The 19,311-nt window shown below is 47.6% G+C and overlaps 1 protein-coding gene across 1 annotated transcript in view; it reads left to right on the top strand.

Moving 5' to 3' along the window:
• Window positions 1-19,311, top strand: part of acsf2 (acyl-CoA synthetase family member 2) — a 325,180-nt gene that overhangs the window by 49,876 nt on the left and 255,993 nt on the right. Inside the window, exons 3-4 of the mRNA XM_085963196.1 lie at window positions 8,473-8,601; window positions 17,955-18,008. Coding sequence (XP_085819322.1) covers window positions 8,473-8,601; window positions 17,955-18,008 — 183 coding nt within the window. The remainder of the gene's footprint in view (window positions 1-8,472; window positions 8,602-17,954; window positions 18,009-19,311) is intronic.

Below are 19,311 nucleotides of genomic sequence, written 5' to 3'. Positions count from 1 at the left end.
GCCTCCACACAAGATTTGCCCTGCTTTTTATGGAAGGACTTAACCTGGGCAATTTTCTACCTTGCTGGATAGATGCCAGTGTTATAGCTGTACTGGAACAGCTTGGCTAGAGGCGCAGCTAGTTCTGGAGCACAAGTCTTCAGCACGATAGCGGGATGTTGTAGGGACCTGTAGCTTTGCTGTGTCCAGTGCGCTCAAACATTACCTGATATCTCGGAGTGAATCGAATTGGTTGAAGATTGGCATCTGTGATGGTGGAAACCTCTGGAGGAGGCTGAGATGGATCATCCACTTGGCACTCCTGGCTGAAGATGGTTGTGAGCGCTTCAGCCTTGCCTTTTGCATTTGTATATTGGGCTCCGCCATTGTTGAGGATGGGGATGTTTGTGGAGCCTCCTAATCCAGTTAGTTGATTAATTGGACGATAGCAAAATACTGCAGATGCTGGAAATCCGAAATAACAACAGAAAATGCTGGAAAAACTCAGCAGGCCAGGCAACATCCATGGAGAGAAATTAGAGTCGACGTTTCGGGTCGAACCCTTTTTCAAACCTGGAAAGGAAATGAAATAGATTGAAAGGCAGGGCTGGGAGAGAACAAAAGAAGTGAAGAGACATTAAGAGGTATTCAAAACCAGACGAGATGGTGATCGGACTAGTGGAGACAAAAGACGGCTCTAGATTAGGTGTGAAATGTTCTGGCAGAATGAGAGACAGCTGCCATGTGGGAGAGAGAGGGGGGGGGGAGGGGGAGAAACCGCAAAGGGGTGGATAAAAAATATAAGAAAAAATGTAATAGGGGTCGAGGTTATGATCGGAAATTGTTGAACTCGATACTGAGTCCGGAAGGCTGCAAAGTGCCTAATCGGAAGATGAGGTGCTGTTCCTCGAGTTTACGTTGAGCTTCTGTGGAACAATACAAGAGGCCAAGGACGGTGAGGTCCGAGTGGGAATGGAGCGGTGAATTAAAATGACAGGCGACCGGAAGCTCGGGGTCACCCTTACGGACTGAACGGAGGTGTTCCGCAAAGCGGTCACTCAATCTGCGTTTGGTCTCCCCAATGTAGAGGAGACCGCATCGTGAGCAGCGAATACAGTATACTAGATAGCAAGAAGCACAAGTAAATCGCTGTTTCACCTGGAAGGGGTGTTTGGGGCCCTGGACAGTGGGAAGTGGGGAGGTATAGGGGCAGATGTTACATCTCCTGTGCTTGCACGGGAAGGGGGAAGGGGTGTTGGGGGTGATAGAGGAGTGGACTAATGTCTCGGAGGGAGCGGTCCCTACGGAATGCTGAAAGGGGAGGGGAGGGGAAGATGCGTTTGGTGGTGGGATCACTTAGGAGGTAGCGGAAATGGCGGAGGATGATCCGTTGAATGTGGAGGCTGGTGGGGTGAAAGGTGAGGACAAGGGGAACCCTATCGTGGTTCCGGGAGGGAGGGGTGAGGGCAGAAGTGCGGGAGATAGAACGGACACGGTCGAGGGCCGTGTCAACCACGGTAGAGGGGAATCCTCGGTTGAGGAAGAAGGAAGACTTGTCAGATGCACTGGTGTAGAAGGTGGCATCGTTGGAGCAGATGCGGTGGAGACGGAGAAACTGGGAGAATGGAATAGAGTCCTTACAGGAGGCGGTGTGGGAGGAAGTGTAGTCCAGGTAGCTGTGGGAGTCAGTGGGCTTGTAGTGAATATTGGTCAATAACCTATCCCCAGAGATGGAGACGGAGAAGTCGAGGAAGGGAAGAGAAGTGTCAGAGATGGACCATGTGAAGGTGAGGGAAGGGTGGAAATTGGAGGCAAAGTGAATGAAATTGTCAAGTTCAGGGCGAGAGCAGGAAACGGCACCGATACAGTCATCAATGTATCGGAAAAAGAGGTGAGGGAGGGGACCTGAGTAGGACTGGAACAAAGAGTGTTCCACATATCCCACGAAAAGGCAGGCATAGCTAGGACCCATGCGGGTTCCCATAGCAACACCTTTGATTTGGAGGAAATGAGTGGAGTTAAAGGAGAAGTTGTTCAATGTGAGAACAAGTTCAGCCAGGCGGAGGAGGGTAGTGGTGGATGGGGACTGGCCGGGCCTCTGTTCAAGGAAGAAGCGGAGTGCCCTCAGGCCATCCTGGTGGGGGATGGAGGTGTAGAGGGATTGTACGTCCATGGTGAAAAGGAAGCGGTTGGGGCCAGGAAACTGCTAGTGGCGGAGGGCGTCCGAAGAGTCGCGGATGTAGGTGGGAAGAGACTGGACAAGGAGAAAAGATAGAGTCGAGATAGGAAGAGATAAGTTCCGTGGGGCAAGAACAGGCTGAAATGATGGGTCTACCAGGGCAGTCCTGTTTGTGGATCTTGGGAAGGAGGTAGAAGCGGGTTGTGCGGGGTTGGGGAACTATGAGGTTGGTGGAAGATCTCCAGAGGAGATGAGGTCAGTCACAGTCTTGGAAACGGTGGTTTGATGTTCGGTAGTGGGGTCATGGTCCAGGTGGAGGTAGGAGGAGGTGTCGGAGAGTTGGCATTCAGCTTCCGCTAGGTAGAGGTCAGTTAACATAAGAACATAAGAAATAGGAGCAGGAGTAGGCCAATCGGCCCCTCGAGCCTGCTCCGCCATTTAATAAGATCATGGCTGATCTGATCCTAACCGCCAATCTACTATCACAGAACCATCTCCTGAATCTAACATAATTAGACACACAAAATAGGAGCAGGATCAGGCTACACGACCCCTGGGCCCGCTCCGCTACCCACAGGGCCATGTCCGATCCGAACCTAGACTCATGTCCAAATTCCTGCCCGCTCCCCGTAACCCTTAATTCCCTTTACTCCTAGGAAACTGTCTATTTCTGTTTTAAATTTATGTAATGATGTAGCTTCTACAGCTTTTTGGGGCAGCATATTCCATGGACCTACTGAGTGAAGTAGTTCCTCCTCATCTCAGTTTTGAAAGAGCAGCCCCTTATTCTAAGACTATGCCCCCTAGTTCTAGTTTCACCCATCATCGGGAACATCCTCCCCGCATCCACCCGATCCAACCCCTTCACAATCTTATATGTTTCAATAAGATCGCCTCTCATTCTTCTGAACTCCAATGAGTAGAGTCCCAATCTACTCAACCTCTCCTCATATGTCCATCCCCTCATCCACGAGATTAACCGAGTGAACCTTCTTTGTACTGACTCGAGAGCAAGTATGTCTTTTCTTAAGTATGGACACCAAAACTGTATGCAGTATTCCAGGTGCGGTCTCACCAATACCTTGTACAACTGAAGCAATACCTCCCTATTTTTATATTCTATCCCCCTAGCAATGAAAGCCAACATTCCATTGGCCTTCTTAATCACTTGCTGCACCTGCATACTAACCTTTTGAGTTTCGTGCACCAGGACCCCCAGATCCCTTTGTACTTCAGTACTTTCCAGTTTCTTGCCATTAAGATAATAGCTTGCTCTACGATTTTTCCTGCCAAAGTGCATAACCTCACACTTTCCAGTATTGTATTCCATCTGCCAAATCTCTGCCCACTTACTTAGCCTATCTATGTCCTCTTGCAGGTTTTTTATGTCCTCCTCACTCACTACTTTCCCTCCCATCTTAGTATCATCTGCAAACTTTGATATGTTACACTCGGTCCCCTCCTCCAAATCGTTAATATAGATTGTAAAGAGTTGGGGACCCAACACCGACCCCTGCGGAACACCACTAGTTACTGATTGCCATTCTGAGAATGAACCATTTATCCCAACTCTCTGCCTTCTGTTAGATAGCCAATCCTCTATCCATGCCAGAATATTACCCCCAATCCTGTGATTTTTTATCTTAAGCAATAATCTTGTGTGGCACCTTGTCAAATGCCTTTTGGAAGTCTAAATACACTACGTCCACTGGTTCCCCTTTATCCACCCTATATGTTACTTCCTCAAAGAACTCCAGCAAATTTGTCAAACATGACTTCCCCTTCATAAAACCATGCTGACTTTGTCCTATTAAATGATGATTATCCAAATGTCCTGTTACTGTCTCCTTAATAATGGACTCCAAAATTTTACCTACCACAGATGTTCAGCTAACCGGTCTATAGTTTCCAGCCTTCTGTCTACTGCCCTTTTTAAATAAGGGTGTTACATTAGCAGTTTTCCAGTCTGCCGGGACCTTTGCTGAGTCCAGGGAGTTTTGGAAAATGATTACCAATGCATCCACAATCCCTACCGCCACTTCCCTCAAGACCCTAGGATGTAAGCCATCAGGTCCAGGTGATTTATCCGCCTTGAGTCCCATTATTTTACCGAGTACCACTTCCTTAGTGATTTTGATCGTGTTTAGCTCCTCCCCCCCTATAGCCCCCTGTTTGTCCTGTGTTGGGATATTCTTAGTGTCTTCTACTGTAAAGACTGATACAAAATATTCATTCAGTGTTTTTGCCATCTCCATATTTCCCACCATTAATTTCCCGGTCTCATCCTCTAAGGGACCAACATTTACTTTAGCCACCCTTTTTCTTTTTATGTAACTATAAAAACTCTTACTATCTGTTTTTATATTTTTTGCTGATTTACTTTCATAATCTATCTTCCCTTTCTTAATCAATCTTTTTGTTATTTTTTGCTGTCTTTTAAAGTTTTCCCAATCCTCTATCCTCCCACTAGATTTGGCTACCTTTATATGCCCTTGTTTTTAGTCGAATACTATCCTTAATTTCTTTACTTAGCTACGGATGGCTGTCTTTTCTTTTACACCCTTTTCTTCTCAGTGGAATATATATTTTTTGGAAGTTGTAAAATAACTCCTTAAATGTACACCACTGATCATGTATCGTCTCACCCTTTAATCTATTTTCCCAATCCACTCTACTCAATTCCGCTCTCATACCTTCATAGTCTCCTTTATTCAAGCTTAGCACGCTTGTTTGAGATCCAACCTTCTCACCCTCTAATTGAATATGGAATTCAACCATGTTATGGTCACTCATTCCAAGGGGATCCTTTACTAGGACATTTTTAATTAATCCCGTCTCGTTACACAGGACCAGATCTAAGGTTGCTTGCCCCCTGGTCGGTTCAGTTACATACTGCTCAAGAAACACATCCCTAATACATTCAATGAACTCATCCTCAAGGCAGCCCTGCCCAATTTGATTTGTCCAATTAATATGATAGTTAAAATCCCCCATAATTATAGATGTTCCCTTATTACAAGCCTCAACTATTTCCTGATTGATACTCCGTCCAACATCGTTGCAACTGTTCGGAGGCCTATAGACTACGCCCACTAGTGTTTTTTTCCCCTTATTATTCCTTACCTCCACCCAAACTGTTTCATTATCCTGATCTTTTGACCCAATATCATTTCTCTGTATTACAGTGACTCATTCCTTTATTAACATAGCCACCCCACCTCCCCTTCCTTCCTGCCTGTCCTTCCTGATCGTTAAATAACCTGGCATGTTTAATTCCCAGGCATTGTCACCCTGCAGCCATGTTTCTGTAATGGGCACAAGATCATACCCATATGTAGTTATTTGTGCCATTAACTCGTCTATTTTGTTACGAATGCTACGTGCATTCAGATAGAGAACTTTCAAATATGTTTTGTGACACTTAGTTCCTGCTTTTGCCCTTTTTATTACTTTACCTTTTACTCCATACCTTCTGCCCCTTCCTGACACGCTCTGGTTTTTAATTTCCCCACTGCTACCTAAGTCTATGACCTTCTCTGTTGTCATTTTTATTATTTGCTCTCTAGGAACCTCCCCCCCACTAGTTAGTTTAAAGCCCTCTCTGCAGCCCTAGTTATATGATCCGCCAGGACTCTAGTCCCAGCACTGGCCAAGTGAAGCCCGTCCCAACGGAACAGCTCCCTCCTGCCCCAGTACTGGTGCCAGTGTCCCAGGAAGCAAAACCCATTTCTCCCACACCAGTCTTTGAGCCACGCATTTAACTCTCTAATTTTATTTGTCCTAGCCAAATTCGCTCGTGGCTCAGGTAATAATCCAGAGATTATTACCCTTGAGGTTCTGTTTTTTAATTTGACCCCTAGCTGCTCATACTCCTTTAACAGAACCGGCTTCCTAGTCCTATCTACGTCGTTTGTACCAACATGGACCACGACAACTGGATCCACCCCCTCCCACTGCAATTTTCTTTCCAGCCCAGAGGAGATGTCCTTAACCCTGGCACCGGGTAGGCAACACAGCCTTTGGGACTCTCGCTCTCGGCTGCAGAGAACTCTATCTATCCCCCTAATAACACTATCCCCTACCACTACAACATTTCTAGTTACTCCCCCCTCTTGAATGGCCCCCCGTTCCACGGTGCTGTGGCCAGGTTGCTCATCCTCCCTGCAGTCCCTGCTCCCGTCCCCACAGGGAGTAAGAACCTCAAAGCTGCTGGACAAGAGCAAGGGCTGCGGCTCCTCCAGCTCTACCTCCTGGATCCCCGTACCTGCCTCACTGGTAGTCACACCGTCCTGTCCCTGACCATGGGCTACACCTGAATTAATTAACTTCATAGGTGTGATCACCTCCTGATACAGAGTCCAGGTACTTCTCCCCCTCCCTGATGTGTCGCAGTGTGTGAAGCTCAGGCTCCAGCTCATCAACACGGAGCTGGAGTTCCTGTAGCAGCAGACACTTGTCACAGACGTAATCACCGTGAGCCTCAATGGGGTTCACCGGCTCCCACATCTCGCAACAGTAACACATCACCTGCTCCATTCTATGTAATTAATTAAATTTTTTATTGTTAGTTATGGACACCCTCTGCCCGATTATAGATGCTAGTATCCCCTTTAATTAATTGGATTTAATTTAAATCAATCCCTCTAATTACACCAGTTAAATGGTTTACCAACAGTCACTCTGCACCAGAAAGGCCTTATTAACTACAACCCACAGAGTTAAAGTTTGAAAAGAGCACCTAACACCCCACTTACCCTAACTCACAGCACTCTCTGCTGACTCGCACTAGGACTGGTCTTTTTATACTGTTTGCTTGTTTACAGCCAAATGAGTCACCCCTGCTGATTGGTTAGAAAACTGGTTTCCACTGCCTGCTGTGCCAATTTACTCCTACTGTAGTGTAACCTTGTTTTACTCTTCTTAAACCAACAGAATCCCAAATATTTAACTTTTCCCCTTTACTTAAACTGCTTAAGTAATCTTATCAAGAATGATTTAAAGAGAAATAACAATTAAAGAACTCACACACTTACCCAAACTCACAGCACTCTCTGCAGACTCGCACTCAGTGCTTGCTCGCACTAGCCTGGTCTTTTTACCAAACAACAACAGCACCACCCTTGTCAGCAGGTTTAATGACAATGTCAGGGTTGGATCTAAGAGAATGGAGTGCTGCAAGTTCAGAGGGAGGTAGGTTGGAGTGAGTGAGGGGAGCAGAGAAATGGAGACGGCTGATGTCACGGCGGCAGTTAGCGATGAAAAGATCTAGAGAGGGTAAGAGGCCAGGGGGAGGGGTCCAGGTAGAACGGGAATTCTGAAAGCGGGAGAAAGGGTCAGCCATGCGAGGGGAAGACTCCTGGCCAGAGAAGTGGGCACGGAGATGAAGGCGGCGGAAAAAGAGCTCAGCATCGTGCCGAGCTCGAAATTCATTGAGATGGGGGCATAAGGGGATGAAGCTCAGGCCTTTGCTTAATTGTCCTTTTGACTGGATGTGTCAGGACTGCAGAGCTTTGATCTGATCCGTTGGTCGTGGGATCGCTTAGCTCTCTCTATAGCACGCTGCTTCCACTGTTTAGCATGCATGTAGTCCTGTGTTGTAGCTTCACCAGGTTGAATTGCTCAAAGTACCCCAAAGCAACAATATAGGAACAGGAGGAGGCCATTCAGCTGCTTGAACCTGTTCTGCCATTCAATTAGATCATGGCTGATCTGTATCTTAACTCCATCTACCTGCCTTGATTCTGTATCCCTCAATATCCTTACCCAACAAATATCTATCAATCTCAGTTTTGAAATTGACCTAGCCTCAACAGCTTCTAAAGAAGGGAGAGAGTTCCAGATTTCCACTACCCTTTGTGTGAAGAAGTGCTTCCTGACATCACCCCTGAACGGCCTGGCTCTAATTTTAAGGTTCTGCCCCTTGTCCTGGACTCTCCCACCAGAGGAAATAGTTTCTCTGTCTTTACCCTATTAATTCCTTTAATTGTCTTAAACTCCTCAATTAGCTCACCCCTTAATCTTCTAAACTCCAGGGAATACAAGCCCAGTCTGTGCAATCTGTCCTCATAATTTAACCCTTTTAGCCCTGGTATCATTGTGGTGAACCTGCGCTGAACCCCCTCCAAGGCCAATATATCCTTCCTGAGGTGCAGAATATAATAATCCAGTATTAAAGGGAGTGCAACAGACCAGCAAGGATAATGCCCTTAGCTGCAGGTTTGACCTGAATTGGCAGGGATGGACTGACTGACCCACTGCTCCAGTTATTTCCCTCAGGCTCTGAACTCTGATTCCGTAACATTCTGTTTTCACAGGCCGACCAATTGGCTGCAGGGCTGCTGGCTGTCGGACTGGAGAAGGGAGACCGGCTGGGCATGTGGGGACCAAACATCTACGAATGGGTGTTGATGCAGTTTGCAACAGCACAAGCTGGCATCATATTGGTAAGTACTGAAAGGTTCAACAATGTTGGCGTGAGCCAGGCAGCACTCATGATGCCAGCTGCTCAGAATGTAAATGCTGTGTGGGGGTTTTACAAGCAGTGCCCCCCATTTCTTGGAGTGCTGCCCTACTTCACAGGGCTACCAGGCCAAAAATGGAAGGAATTTCTGAGCACACCCAACGCCTGTGCTTTTGGGCACTCAAGATTTCTGTAAATGGTCATCAAAATTCTCTGGCAAATTGAGTGTTGTGTATTTTCTCCACAGATGTGAAGAGGATTGCAGCAGCTGCCTTGCTTTTTATAGCAAACAAACATGCTCGTCTCTAGGGTGGGAATAATTTGTTTTGTTGAGCAGCTAAAGTGAAGGGCAAGAGAGGAGCACTGACCATAGCCATGGTAGTGAGAGCCAAGAAAAGTTACAACTGCGGGGTGGGTGGGTGTCAGTTTGATTGAGTGGGTCAATCCAGAGATAAATGAACTTGTTGGTTTATTGAATAATGGCAAAAGTACAATCAAGTTTATAAGTTTATATACTCATAAATAGGATACCCATTCGGTCTACGAACCAGTCCGATCCAGGCGAGTTCTCTGTGCTGAATACTGTCGAACTACTGAAAATGGCTCACACTTGTACACCTAGAGGGAGGAGTGGGCCTTTGGCGTAGCGGTAGCATCCCTGCCGCTGGGCCAGAAGGCGTAGGGTTTCGAACCCCGCTCCAGACAGTCCCGGCAAGTGGAGTTGGAGCTCCGGCTCTAAATTCTGGGTTGACATCCAGCGGGATACTTGCGTCCGTGGGTGGCCCCCCCCCCTTTGTATGGGTTGTGGGAGCCCGTAAAACCCTCCCGCCATAGGACTAACCACCCTAATGGTTGGTATGAAGATGGTTACGGTCACGGAAGGAGCGTTAATCGCGGCCAGAAATCCTTCCACCACTTCATACAGTTCCCCAAAGGGAACAGTGTGAAGACATGTATGACGACAACCTAGAGGGATGGTTCTTGAGCAACATCAAATGACTTGCTCAGAGCAAATCAATTCTAAGACTACTGTCATGTGATCCTGGTGTGTCATATGCGACTGCAATGTTGCACTGCATATACCTCATTCTGGCTGGAATGTGGAGGTTATAAAAATAAGCGGTTCCCATTCACACTTTCCCAGGATATTAGCAACCTAAACCAAACATGTTGTCTGCAAACTAGACCATGGTTCTTTACATAGATCCTTTAATGAATTCTGCCTTTCTTCTTAAGTTGACCTGATCTAACACATCATATCCTATTGACTTGCAGAATCCTAACAGCCTAATCTAAACTGTGTTGGCCTCTATCACACCGAATAAATTGATAATACACAGATATTGAGACTGAATTCTGTATTGAGCTGTTTCACACCAGATGTTCTGAGCATCCTGCCACACACACACTGTACCCCTGTGGTTTCCGCACTTCCTTCTTTACTGTAGCTCTCTATGCTAACTATCATGTAAAGCCCTTTACTTACATCACGCTGTTAGCCTATTATATTATAAAAAGTCACACAACACCAGGTTATAGTCCAACAGCTTTATTTGAAATCACAAGCTTTCGGAGCGCTGCTCCTTCTTCAGGTGAAGTGTGATTTCAAATAAAGCTGTTGGACTATAACCTGGTGTTGTGTGACTTTTTACATTTGTCCACCCCAGTCCAACTCCGGCATCTCCACACCATGGCTATTATATTATACACTATCCTACAGTGGGGGTGGGGGAGGGAAGCCATGATCTCATTGAATGGCGGAACAGGCTCGAGGGGCTGAATGGCCTCCTCCTCTTCCCTATGCTTCTATTAAGTTGGAAACTAGAGGTGAGTAAGAATTGCCTATTGGACAATGATGTGGAACACCAGTGAATGGCAGGATGTGTGTTCACACCTATGAATCCCCCAAATTCACCATGACGGTTGTGCCATCAATGGAAAACGGAGCAGAGGGGCATTGGACAAAAGGAAGGCCGTGGCTGGGCTGTCTGCCCTTGAAAATGGGAAGGTTTTGGTGTGGGGACACCGAGGAGGAAAGGGGAGAAAACAGAAAAGTTCACGCCCTACCTCTCCTTGGCCACTGCACTGGGTGTGACTCACACTTCTAGGAACCTGGGTTAAAAATAGCTGGTGGAGAACGAGCTCGATTCTGAGCAATGCCGTGAAGCGATAGCTAGAGCAAATAGGGTGTTGGGGGGTATCCATAGGACAATTGAGTACAAGACGAGGCATACTGTTTTGTCCTTGTACAAGACCTTAGTCAGGCCTCACTTGGAATATAGTGTGCAGTTTTGGTCTCCTCACATGGTAGGTGATATTGAGACTTTGGAAAGGGTGCAGAGGAGGGGCCATTGACTAATTCCCAGTACAACACATCTTGGTTAACAAGAGAGGCTAAAAGAGTTGGGACTCTACACTTTAGGGAAGTGTAGATTTAGGGGGGATCTGATTGAGGTTTATAAGCTGATGAAGGGAATAGATTGTGTTCCAGTTGACAGTTTGTTTCAGTAGGTTAGGCAGGACCAGGGGTCACAATTTTAAGTTGTATAAGGCAAGATCTAGGTTAGATGTCAGGAGGTGATTCTTTTCCCAGAGAATAGTGGGCCTCTGAAACAGGCTGCCGCCTGGACACTGACTTGCTGAATTCCTTCAACTGAGAGCTGGACCTGTTTCTGGCCGGGGCGGACATCATCTCTTACAGAATGTAGGCACTGCAGGGAATTCAGGGCCAGAGTGGCGACCTGGACTAGTTTCCATCGCCTAGATGGGTTGGAGAGGAATTTCCCAGATTTTTTGCACCTAAAGTGGCCTGGGTTTTTTTTTTTACCTCTCCCAAGAGATCACATGGTTTTGGGTGGTGGGGAGTGTGTCTATTGTGATGCACAAGGTATCGCGATTGTGTCGGACAGGCTGGCTGGACCAGAAGGTCATTTGTTTGAACCTGTCTGTCATTGTTTGTGTGTTTGCATCCCATAATGAGTTGAGTGAAAAACGAAGAAAGGTTCAGGCAAGCATCAAACCAGATCCCAATACAAGGACCGAACACCAGAGAAATAAAGCTAAAAGCCAAGAGAGACTAGAACAACTGGATAAAGGACAAGGGCAAAGAAGCAGAAGATTCGGCCAAAGGAAATGAATCACAGGCTGTGTTGGGTGATAAGAGAACTCCGTGAATCTTACAAACTTGAAATGACTCCAGTGAAAGACTAAAGTGGTCAGATAATTGAGGATGAACAGGCAAGGAGCAAGAGTATCTTCAAGATGTAGACCATGTACAAAGCATGGTGGATGAATCTATTCTGGAGAAACCACTCGGGACAAATGGAGGGGAGTTGTTGCTGGATTTCAAAGATGAAGTAGAGATTGCTATTGGTAATTTGAAAAAGGCGGCGTCTCCTGGTATGGATAACATACGTGCAGCATGTTGCAGGTGGGTGAGGAACATCCTGTAAAAGTGATGCAAAGGCTGGTTAACAACGTTTGTGAAGAAGAGCCAGTGTCTGAAGACTGGGGAAAGGCTCCAAAAAAGAGACCAGAGCCAATGCAGCAATTAGAGGATGCACCTCGCTGAGTAAACCCAGGAAGGAATTTCCTCAGACACTGCATAGGAGAATGCAAAGCTACGTAGAGATGTAATACAAAAATAACCTCCCAGAGATGTCGGGTAATATAGGGACTAATGAGAGGGAGGAACTGAAAGAAATCAGTATCTGTAGGGAAATGGTGTTGGGGAAGTTGACGGGATTGAAGGCCGATAAATCCCCAGGGCCTGATAATCTACATCCAAGGGTACTTAAGGAAGTGGCCCTGGAGATAGTAGATGCATTGCTGGTCATCTTCCAGAACTCGATAGACTCTGGAACAGTACCCATGGATTGGAGGGTAGCTAATGTTACCCCACTATTCAAAAAAGGTGGTAGAGAAAAAGCAGGGAATTCTAGATTGGTAAGCCTGACATTGGTAGTGGGGAAAATGCTAGAGTCCATTATAAAAGATGTAATAGCAGAGCACTTGGAGAGCAGTGACGGGATCAGACAAAGTCAACATGGATTAACAAAGGGTAAATCATGCTTGACTAATCTACTGGAATTTTTTGCGGATGTAACTGGTAAAATAGATAAGGGAGAACCGGTGGATGTGGTGTATTTGGACTTTCAGAAGGCTTTCGATAAGGTCCCGCATAAGAGATTAGCTTGTAAAATTAAGGCACATGGGATTGGGGGCAAGGTATTGACTTGGATAGAGAACTGGTTGGCGGACAGAAAGCAAAGAGTTGGAATAAACGGGTCGTTTTCCGAGTGGCAGGCAGTGACTCGTGGGGTACCACAAGGATTGGTCCTAGGACCCCAGCTGTTCACAATATATATTAATGATCTGGACGAGGGAATTGGATGTAGTATCTCCAAATTTGCAGACGACACAAAGCTGGGTGGGAGGGTAGGCTGTGAGGAGGATGTCGTGAAACTCCAGTATGATTTGGACAAGTTGGGTGATTGGGCAGAAACATGGCAAATGCACTATAATGTGGATAAATGTGAGGTTATCCACTGGTGGCAAAAACAGGAAGACAGATTATTATTTGAATGGCAATAGATTGGGAGAAGGGGAAGTGCAAAGAGACCTGGGTGTTCTTGTGCACCAGTCGCTGAAGGTAAGCATGCAGGTGCAGCAGGTGGTTAAGAAGGCAAATGGTACGTTGGCCTTCATATCAAGAGGGTTCGAGTACAGGAACAAGGATGTCTTGCTGCAGTTGTACAGGGCCTTGGTGAGACCGCACCTTGAGTATTGTGTGCAGTTTTGGTCGCCTTATCTGAGGAAGGATGTTCTTGCCATGGAAGGAGTGCAGCGAAGATTTACCAGGCTGATACCTGGAATGGCAGGAATGACTTATGAGGAGAGATTGTGTCAATTGAGCTTGTACTCACTGGAGTTTAGAAGATTGAGAGGGGATCTCATCGAAACCTATAAAATTCTGTCAGGCCTGGACAGACTAGATGCAGGAAGGATGTTCCCGATGGCCGGGGAGTCCAGAACTAGGGGTCATAGTCTAAGGATAAGGGGTAAACCATTTAGGACTGAGATGAGGAGGAATTTCTTCACCCAGAAAGTGGTGAACCTGTGGAATTCTCTGCCACAGAGGGCAGTGGAGGCCAGTTCATTAAATATATTCAAGAAGGAGTTGGATATATTTCTTGAGGCTAAAGGGATCAAGGGATATGGGGAGAAGGCAGGGACAGAGTACTGAATTTGGATGATCAGCCATGATCGAATTGAATGGCGGAGCAGGCTCGAGGGGCCGAATGGCCTACTCCTGCTCCTATCTTTTATGTTTCTATATGCATGATGCACAGGGCAGAGTACAATAGAGCAACCATTTGTGATGAGCCAGATTTTGGGGCAATCTTTAGAACACAACATCCATTGTTACAACAACTTCACAGATTTTAATCAGGCCTTTGGCGTGTATGGCGAGAAGCGATATGGGTGGTCCTGAAGATGCATGGTATTCCTGGGAAACTTATTGGACTGATGGAAAACATCTAGTTAGTCCCTGAGCTGTTCGAGTGGAGAGGAAACTGACGGAATGGTTTAAATCAACAATTGGGGTGAGACAACCTGATTTATTTACTACGGGAAACAATAATGGATCTTGCAATAAAAGATGATATCGGAGGAGTCTCCTAATGTGGCAAGAGTTTTAACAATCTCTGTTTTGCTGATACTGACATAAGAACATAGAGGAGCAGAATTCGGCCATTCAGCCCTTCGAGCTTGCTCTGCCATTCAATAAGATCATGGCTGATCTTCGACCTCATCTTCACTTTCCTGCACTATACCCATATCCTCCCATTCCCTTAATATCCAAAAATTTAACGATCTCTGTCTTGAATATACTCAATGACCGAGCCTCCACAGCCCTCTGGGGCAGAGAATTCCAAAGATTCACCACCCTCTGAGTGAAGAAATTCCTCCTCATCTCAGTCCTAAATGGCCGACCCCTTATTCTGAGTCTGTGATCCCTGGTTCTGGACTCCCCAGCCAGGGGAAACATCCTCCCTGCATCTACCCTGTCAAGCCCTGTAAGAATTTTGTATGTTTCAATAAGGTCACCCCCTCATTCTTCTAAACTCTAGAGAATATAGGCCTAGTCTACTCAATCTCTCCTCACAGGACAATCCCCCCCATCCCAGGAACCAGTCTGGTGAACCTTCGTTGCACTCCCTCTGTGGCAAGTATATCCTTCCTTAGGTAAGGAGACCAAAACTGTCCACAGTACTCCAGGTGTGGTCTCACCAGGGCCCTATATAATTGCAGTAAGACGTCTTTACTCTTATACTCAAATCCTCTTATAATAAAGGCCAACATACCATTTGTTTTCCTAATTGCTTGCTGTACCTGCATGTTAACTTTCAGTGATTCGTGTACAAGGACACCCAGGTCCCTCTGAACACCAACATTTCCCAATCTCTCACCATTTAAAAAATACTCTGCTTTTCTATTTTTCCTACCAAAGTGGATAACTTCACATTTCTCCACATTATATTCCATTTGCCATGTTCTTGCCCACTCACTTAGCTTGTCTATATCCCCTTGAAGCCTCCTTGCATCCTCCTCACAACTTACATTCCCACCCAGCTTTGTATCATCAGAACATTTTATATGTTACATTTGGTCCCCTCCTCCAAATCATTGATGTGGATTGTGAATAGCTGAGGCCCGAGCACTGATCCTTGCGGGACTCCACTAGTTACAGCCTGCCAACCCGAAAATGACTCGTTTATTCCTACTCTGTTTTCTGTCTGTTAACCAATCCTCAATCCATGCTAGTATATTACCCCCAATCCCATGAGCCCTAATTTTGTTTAATAACCTCTAGTGTGGCACCTTATCGAAGGCCTTCTGAAAATCCAAGTACACCACACCCACTGGTTCCCCCTTATCTATTCTGCGAGTTACAACCTCAAAAAACTCCAACAGATTTGTCAAACTCGATTTCCCTTTCATAATCCGTGATGACTCGGCCCAATCCTATTATTTTCTAAGTGCCCTGTTACCACATCCTTAATAATAGATTCTAGCATTTTCCCTACTACTGATGTCATAGCAACATCGAGAGCAGATTTGCAGAGACTAACTACGATGTATATGGAGAGTAGAACATTTGGATCCAGAGAATCTGAGCCATTCCTTCGATAAGGTCTCTGGCCTTATTTCCCATCTGCTTGGCCCTGTTGACAAATTTATGTTATGGATCATTTTTTCCATGTGCCAAATTGTCAAAAAGCTGTCAATAAATCTCAAGATATTGATAAATTCTGGAACTTTTTCCCAATATCAGTCTGATACTTGAGAATCCTGAACATTTACGCCCTGATTTTAACACTGCCCGCTAAAAGAAAGAACTTGCATTTCTATAGTGATTCAGGACGTCCCAAAGTGCTTTACAGCCAATGAAATACTTTTGAAGTGTGTCACTTCGGAATGTTGGAAACGCAGCAGCCAATTTGCGCACAGCAAGCACCCACAACCAGCAGTGTGGTGATGATCAGATAATCTGTTTGTGATGTTGGTTGAGAGAAAAATATTGGCTCCAGGACACCGGGGAGAACTCCTCTCCTCTTCCGCTAGTGGCTGTGGGATCTTTCACATCCGCCTGAGAGCAGACAGGGTCTCAGTTTAAAGTCTCATCCGAAAGACGGCCCCTCTGACAGTGCAGCGCTCCCTAGTACTGCCCCTCCCACAGTGCGGCGCTCCCTCAGTACTGCCCCTGCCACAGTGCGGCGTTCCCTCAGTACTGCCCCTCCCACAGTGCGGCGTTCCCTCAGTACTGCCCCTCCGACAGTGCAGCGCTCCCTCAGTACTGCCCCTCCCACAGTGCGGCGTTCCCTCAGTACTGCCCCTCCCACAGTGCAGCGCTCCCTAGTACTGCCCCTCCGACAGTGTGGCGCTCCCTCAGCACCGCTCCTCCGACAGTGCGGCACTCCCTCCGTACTGCCCCTCCGACAGTGCTGCACTCCCTCAGCACTGCCCCTCCGACAGTGTGGCGCTCCCTCAGCACCGCTCCTCCGACAGTGCGGCACTCCCTCCGTACTGCCCCTCCGACAGTGCTGCACTCCCTCAGCACTGCCCCTCCGACAGTGTGGCGCTCCCTCAGCACCGCTCCTCCGACAGTGCGGCACTCCCTCCGTACTGCCCCTCCGACAGTGCTGCACTCCCTCAGCACTGCCCCTCCGACAGTGTGGCGCTCCCTCAGCACCGCTCCTCCGACAGTGCGGCACTCCCTCCGTACTGCCCCTCCGACAGTGCGGCGCTCCCTCAGCACCGCCCCTCCGACAGTGCGGCACTCCCTCAGTACTGCACTGGGAATGTCGGCCTGGATTTTTTTGTGCTGAAGTCTCTCGGCAGAAAGCGGGTGGGTAGGTACTTGAAATGGGGGCCGCAACTTGCCCCCTCTGTACCCACTGCCTTCCCGCATGGAATCCTAACCCGCTGTTTGTTAGTGTCTGGGAAACCTGCCCGGAGACAGCGAGGTCTCCTTAGAATATGCAGATTGGGCTCTGATGATGTCGTCGGGGCCTGTCTGCAAGTTTAGCCCACCTGGTCTGTGTGGGGCAGCCGATTAACTTCTCCATCGGGCAGCAGGTGGATCCGGGGCCAGAAGAGGCTCAAAGGTAAGTTCATTTCATTTATAATTTTCATTTGATATCCTTGTGCAGCGGGAGGGCACCGGAACCCTTGGGCCTCCCGCCGCCTCCCTGACTGCAATGCCCTCCGGACCCCCCTCATGCCGGAGATTGTTCCTTCAGAGCCTCCTGCTGCCCGACATCCTGCTCCTGCCAGCCAGTTATGGCCTCCCACCGGGCTCAGGTGGGAGATTTGCTGCAAGTACGCTGATGAGGCCTGGGAATCTCAATCTCCCAGGCCCCGTACTGCGGGAGGGGGGGAAGGGTGTGCCACGCGGTTTGCCGCCTCTTTCAACCCCTGCTGGCCCGATTTGCGGCCAGTGTTAAAATTGGGTCTTTCGTGTCTACCACGCACGATGTCTGATCGCAAGGTTAGTGACCAGGATCCCTGATTTCTGTCGTCACTGCAATTCTACTTTAAAAGACTATTGGGGGCATGACATTTCCCACCTAATTCCCAGATCTTGTGGTAAATAATTGATTTTTTAACTCTAATTGTACCAACTGATGAACAACCCAATTGACAAATGGCTGTTACTGCCCAACGATGTGCTGGGGTCAAGGTGTTGGGGTTGCTTCGCACTGTAAGATTATAATACAGAATGCATTGAATCCAGCCTCTTAACTCTAATCTTTTCCCCTTTTGTTGCAGGTTAACATTAATCCGGCCTACCAGCCTCATGAGCTGGAGTTTGCTCTGAAGAAGGTAAGGTGGGCTTCCTAGTTTGATGAATATAGGAATCCTTCACTAGAAGATGATCTGCTTGCACATCTTTCCCGGTGTCTCGGTGGGTGAATACGCCCCATTATGTGGCACTGAGCATCACCGACCACAAGGTCCCTGGGTTGTGCTGGATTTGCTGAGTCTACAACTGGTCTCGGCAACTGCGAGACAAGACAAGGCAAGTCAGGCAGGGAATGAGCCCCCCCTCCCCATTGCCAGCCAGCGACCTCTGCCACGTCTGGTTGGTGGGTGGGGACAGAATGGGCATGCCTCTGCTTCTAGCCGGCCAGTGCTCAGCATCTAGAGCGCCCCTCGTTCCAACGCACCGGCCGAGCGGGAGCGCCCCTCATTCCAACGCACCGGCCGAGCGGGAGCGCCCCTTGTTCCAACGCACCGGCCGAGCGGGAGCGCCCCTCGTTCCAACGCACCGGCCGAGCGGGAGCGCCCCTCATTCCAACGCACCGGCCGAGAGGGAGCTGTGGCCTAACGAGCGTTTTGTACAGCTCCATCATAACCTCCCTGCTCTTTTTATTCTATGCCTCGGTTAATGAAGGCAAGTATCCCATATGCCTTTTTAACCACCTTATCTACCTGTCCTGCTGCCTTCAGAGATCTATGTACATGCACACCAAGGTCCCTCTGACCCTCTCTAGGATCCTACCATTCATTGTGTATTCCCTTGCCTTGTTAGTCCTCCCGAAATCATCTCCTCACACTTTTCAGGGTTAAATTCCATTTGCCACTGTTCTGCCCATCTGACCAACCCGTCTATATTGTCCTGTAGCCTGAGGCTTCCCTCCTCGCTATTTACCACTCCACCAATTTTCGTGTCATCGGCGAACTTACTGATCATACCTCCTAAATTCATATCTAAATCGTTAATGTACACTACAAACAGCAAGGGACCAAGCACCGATCCCTGCGGTACACCACTGGACACAGGCTTCCAGTCACAAAAACAACCTTCGACATCACCCTCTGCCTCCTGCCACTAAGCCAATTTTGGATCCAATGTGACAAGTTGTCCTGGATCCCATGGGCTCTTGCCTTCTTGACCAGTCTCCCATGTGGGACTTTGTCAAAAGCCTTACTGAAGTCCATGTAGACTACATCAACTGCACTACCCTCATCCACACACTCAGTCACCCCCTTGAAAAATTCAATCAAATTGGTCAGACATGATCTCTCTCGCTGTAAAGCTCAGTTCAAGTGCTATCGTTTTAAGAGGCTTTTCACTGTCACTATGAATGCTGGGATATCCCCACCTTCATAGCGATTACTTGCC

This window comes from Somniosus microcephalus, chromosome 21 (genome assembly GCF_052327205.1).
Source record: "Somniosus microcephalus isolate GS21.2 chromosome 21, FLI_Smic_1.0, whole genome shotgun sequence".
NCBI classification, from domain to species: Eukaryota; Metazoa; Chordata; class Chondrichthyes; order Squaliformes; family Somniosidae; genus Somniosus; species Somniosus microcephalus.
This window is presented reverse-complemented; position numbering and strand designations above follow the sequence as displayed.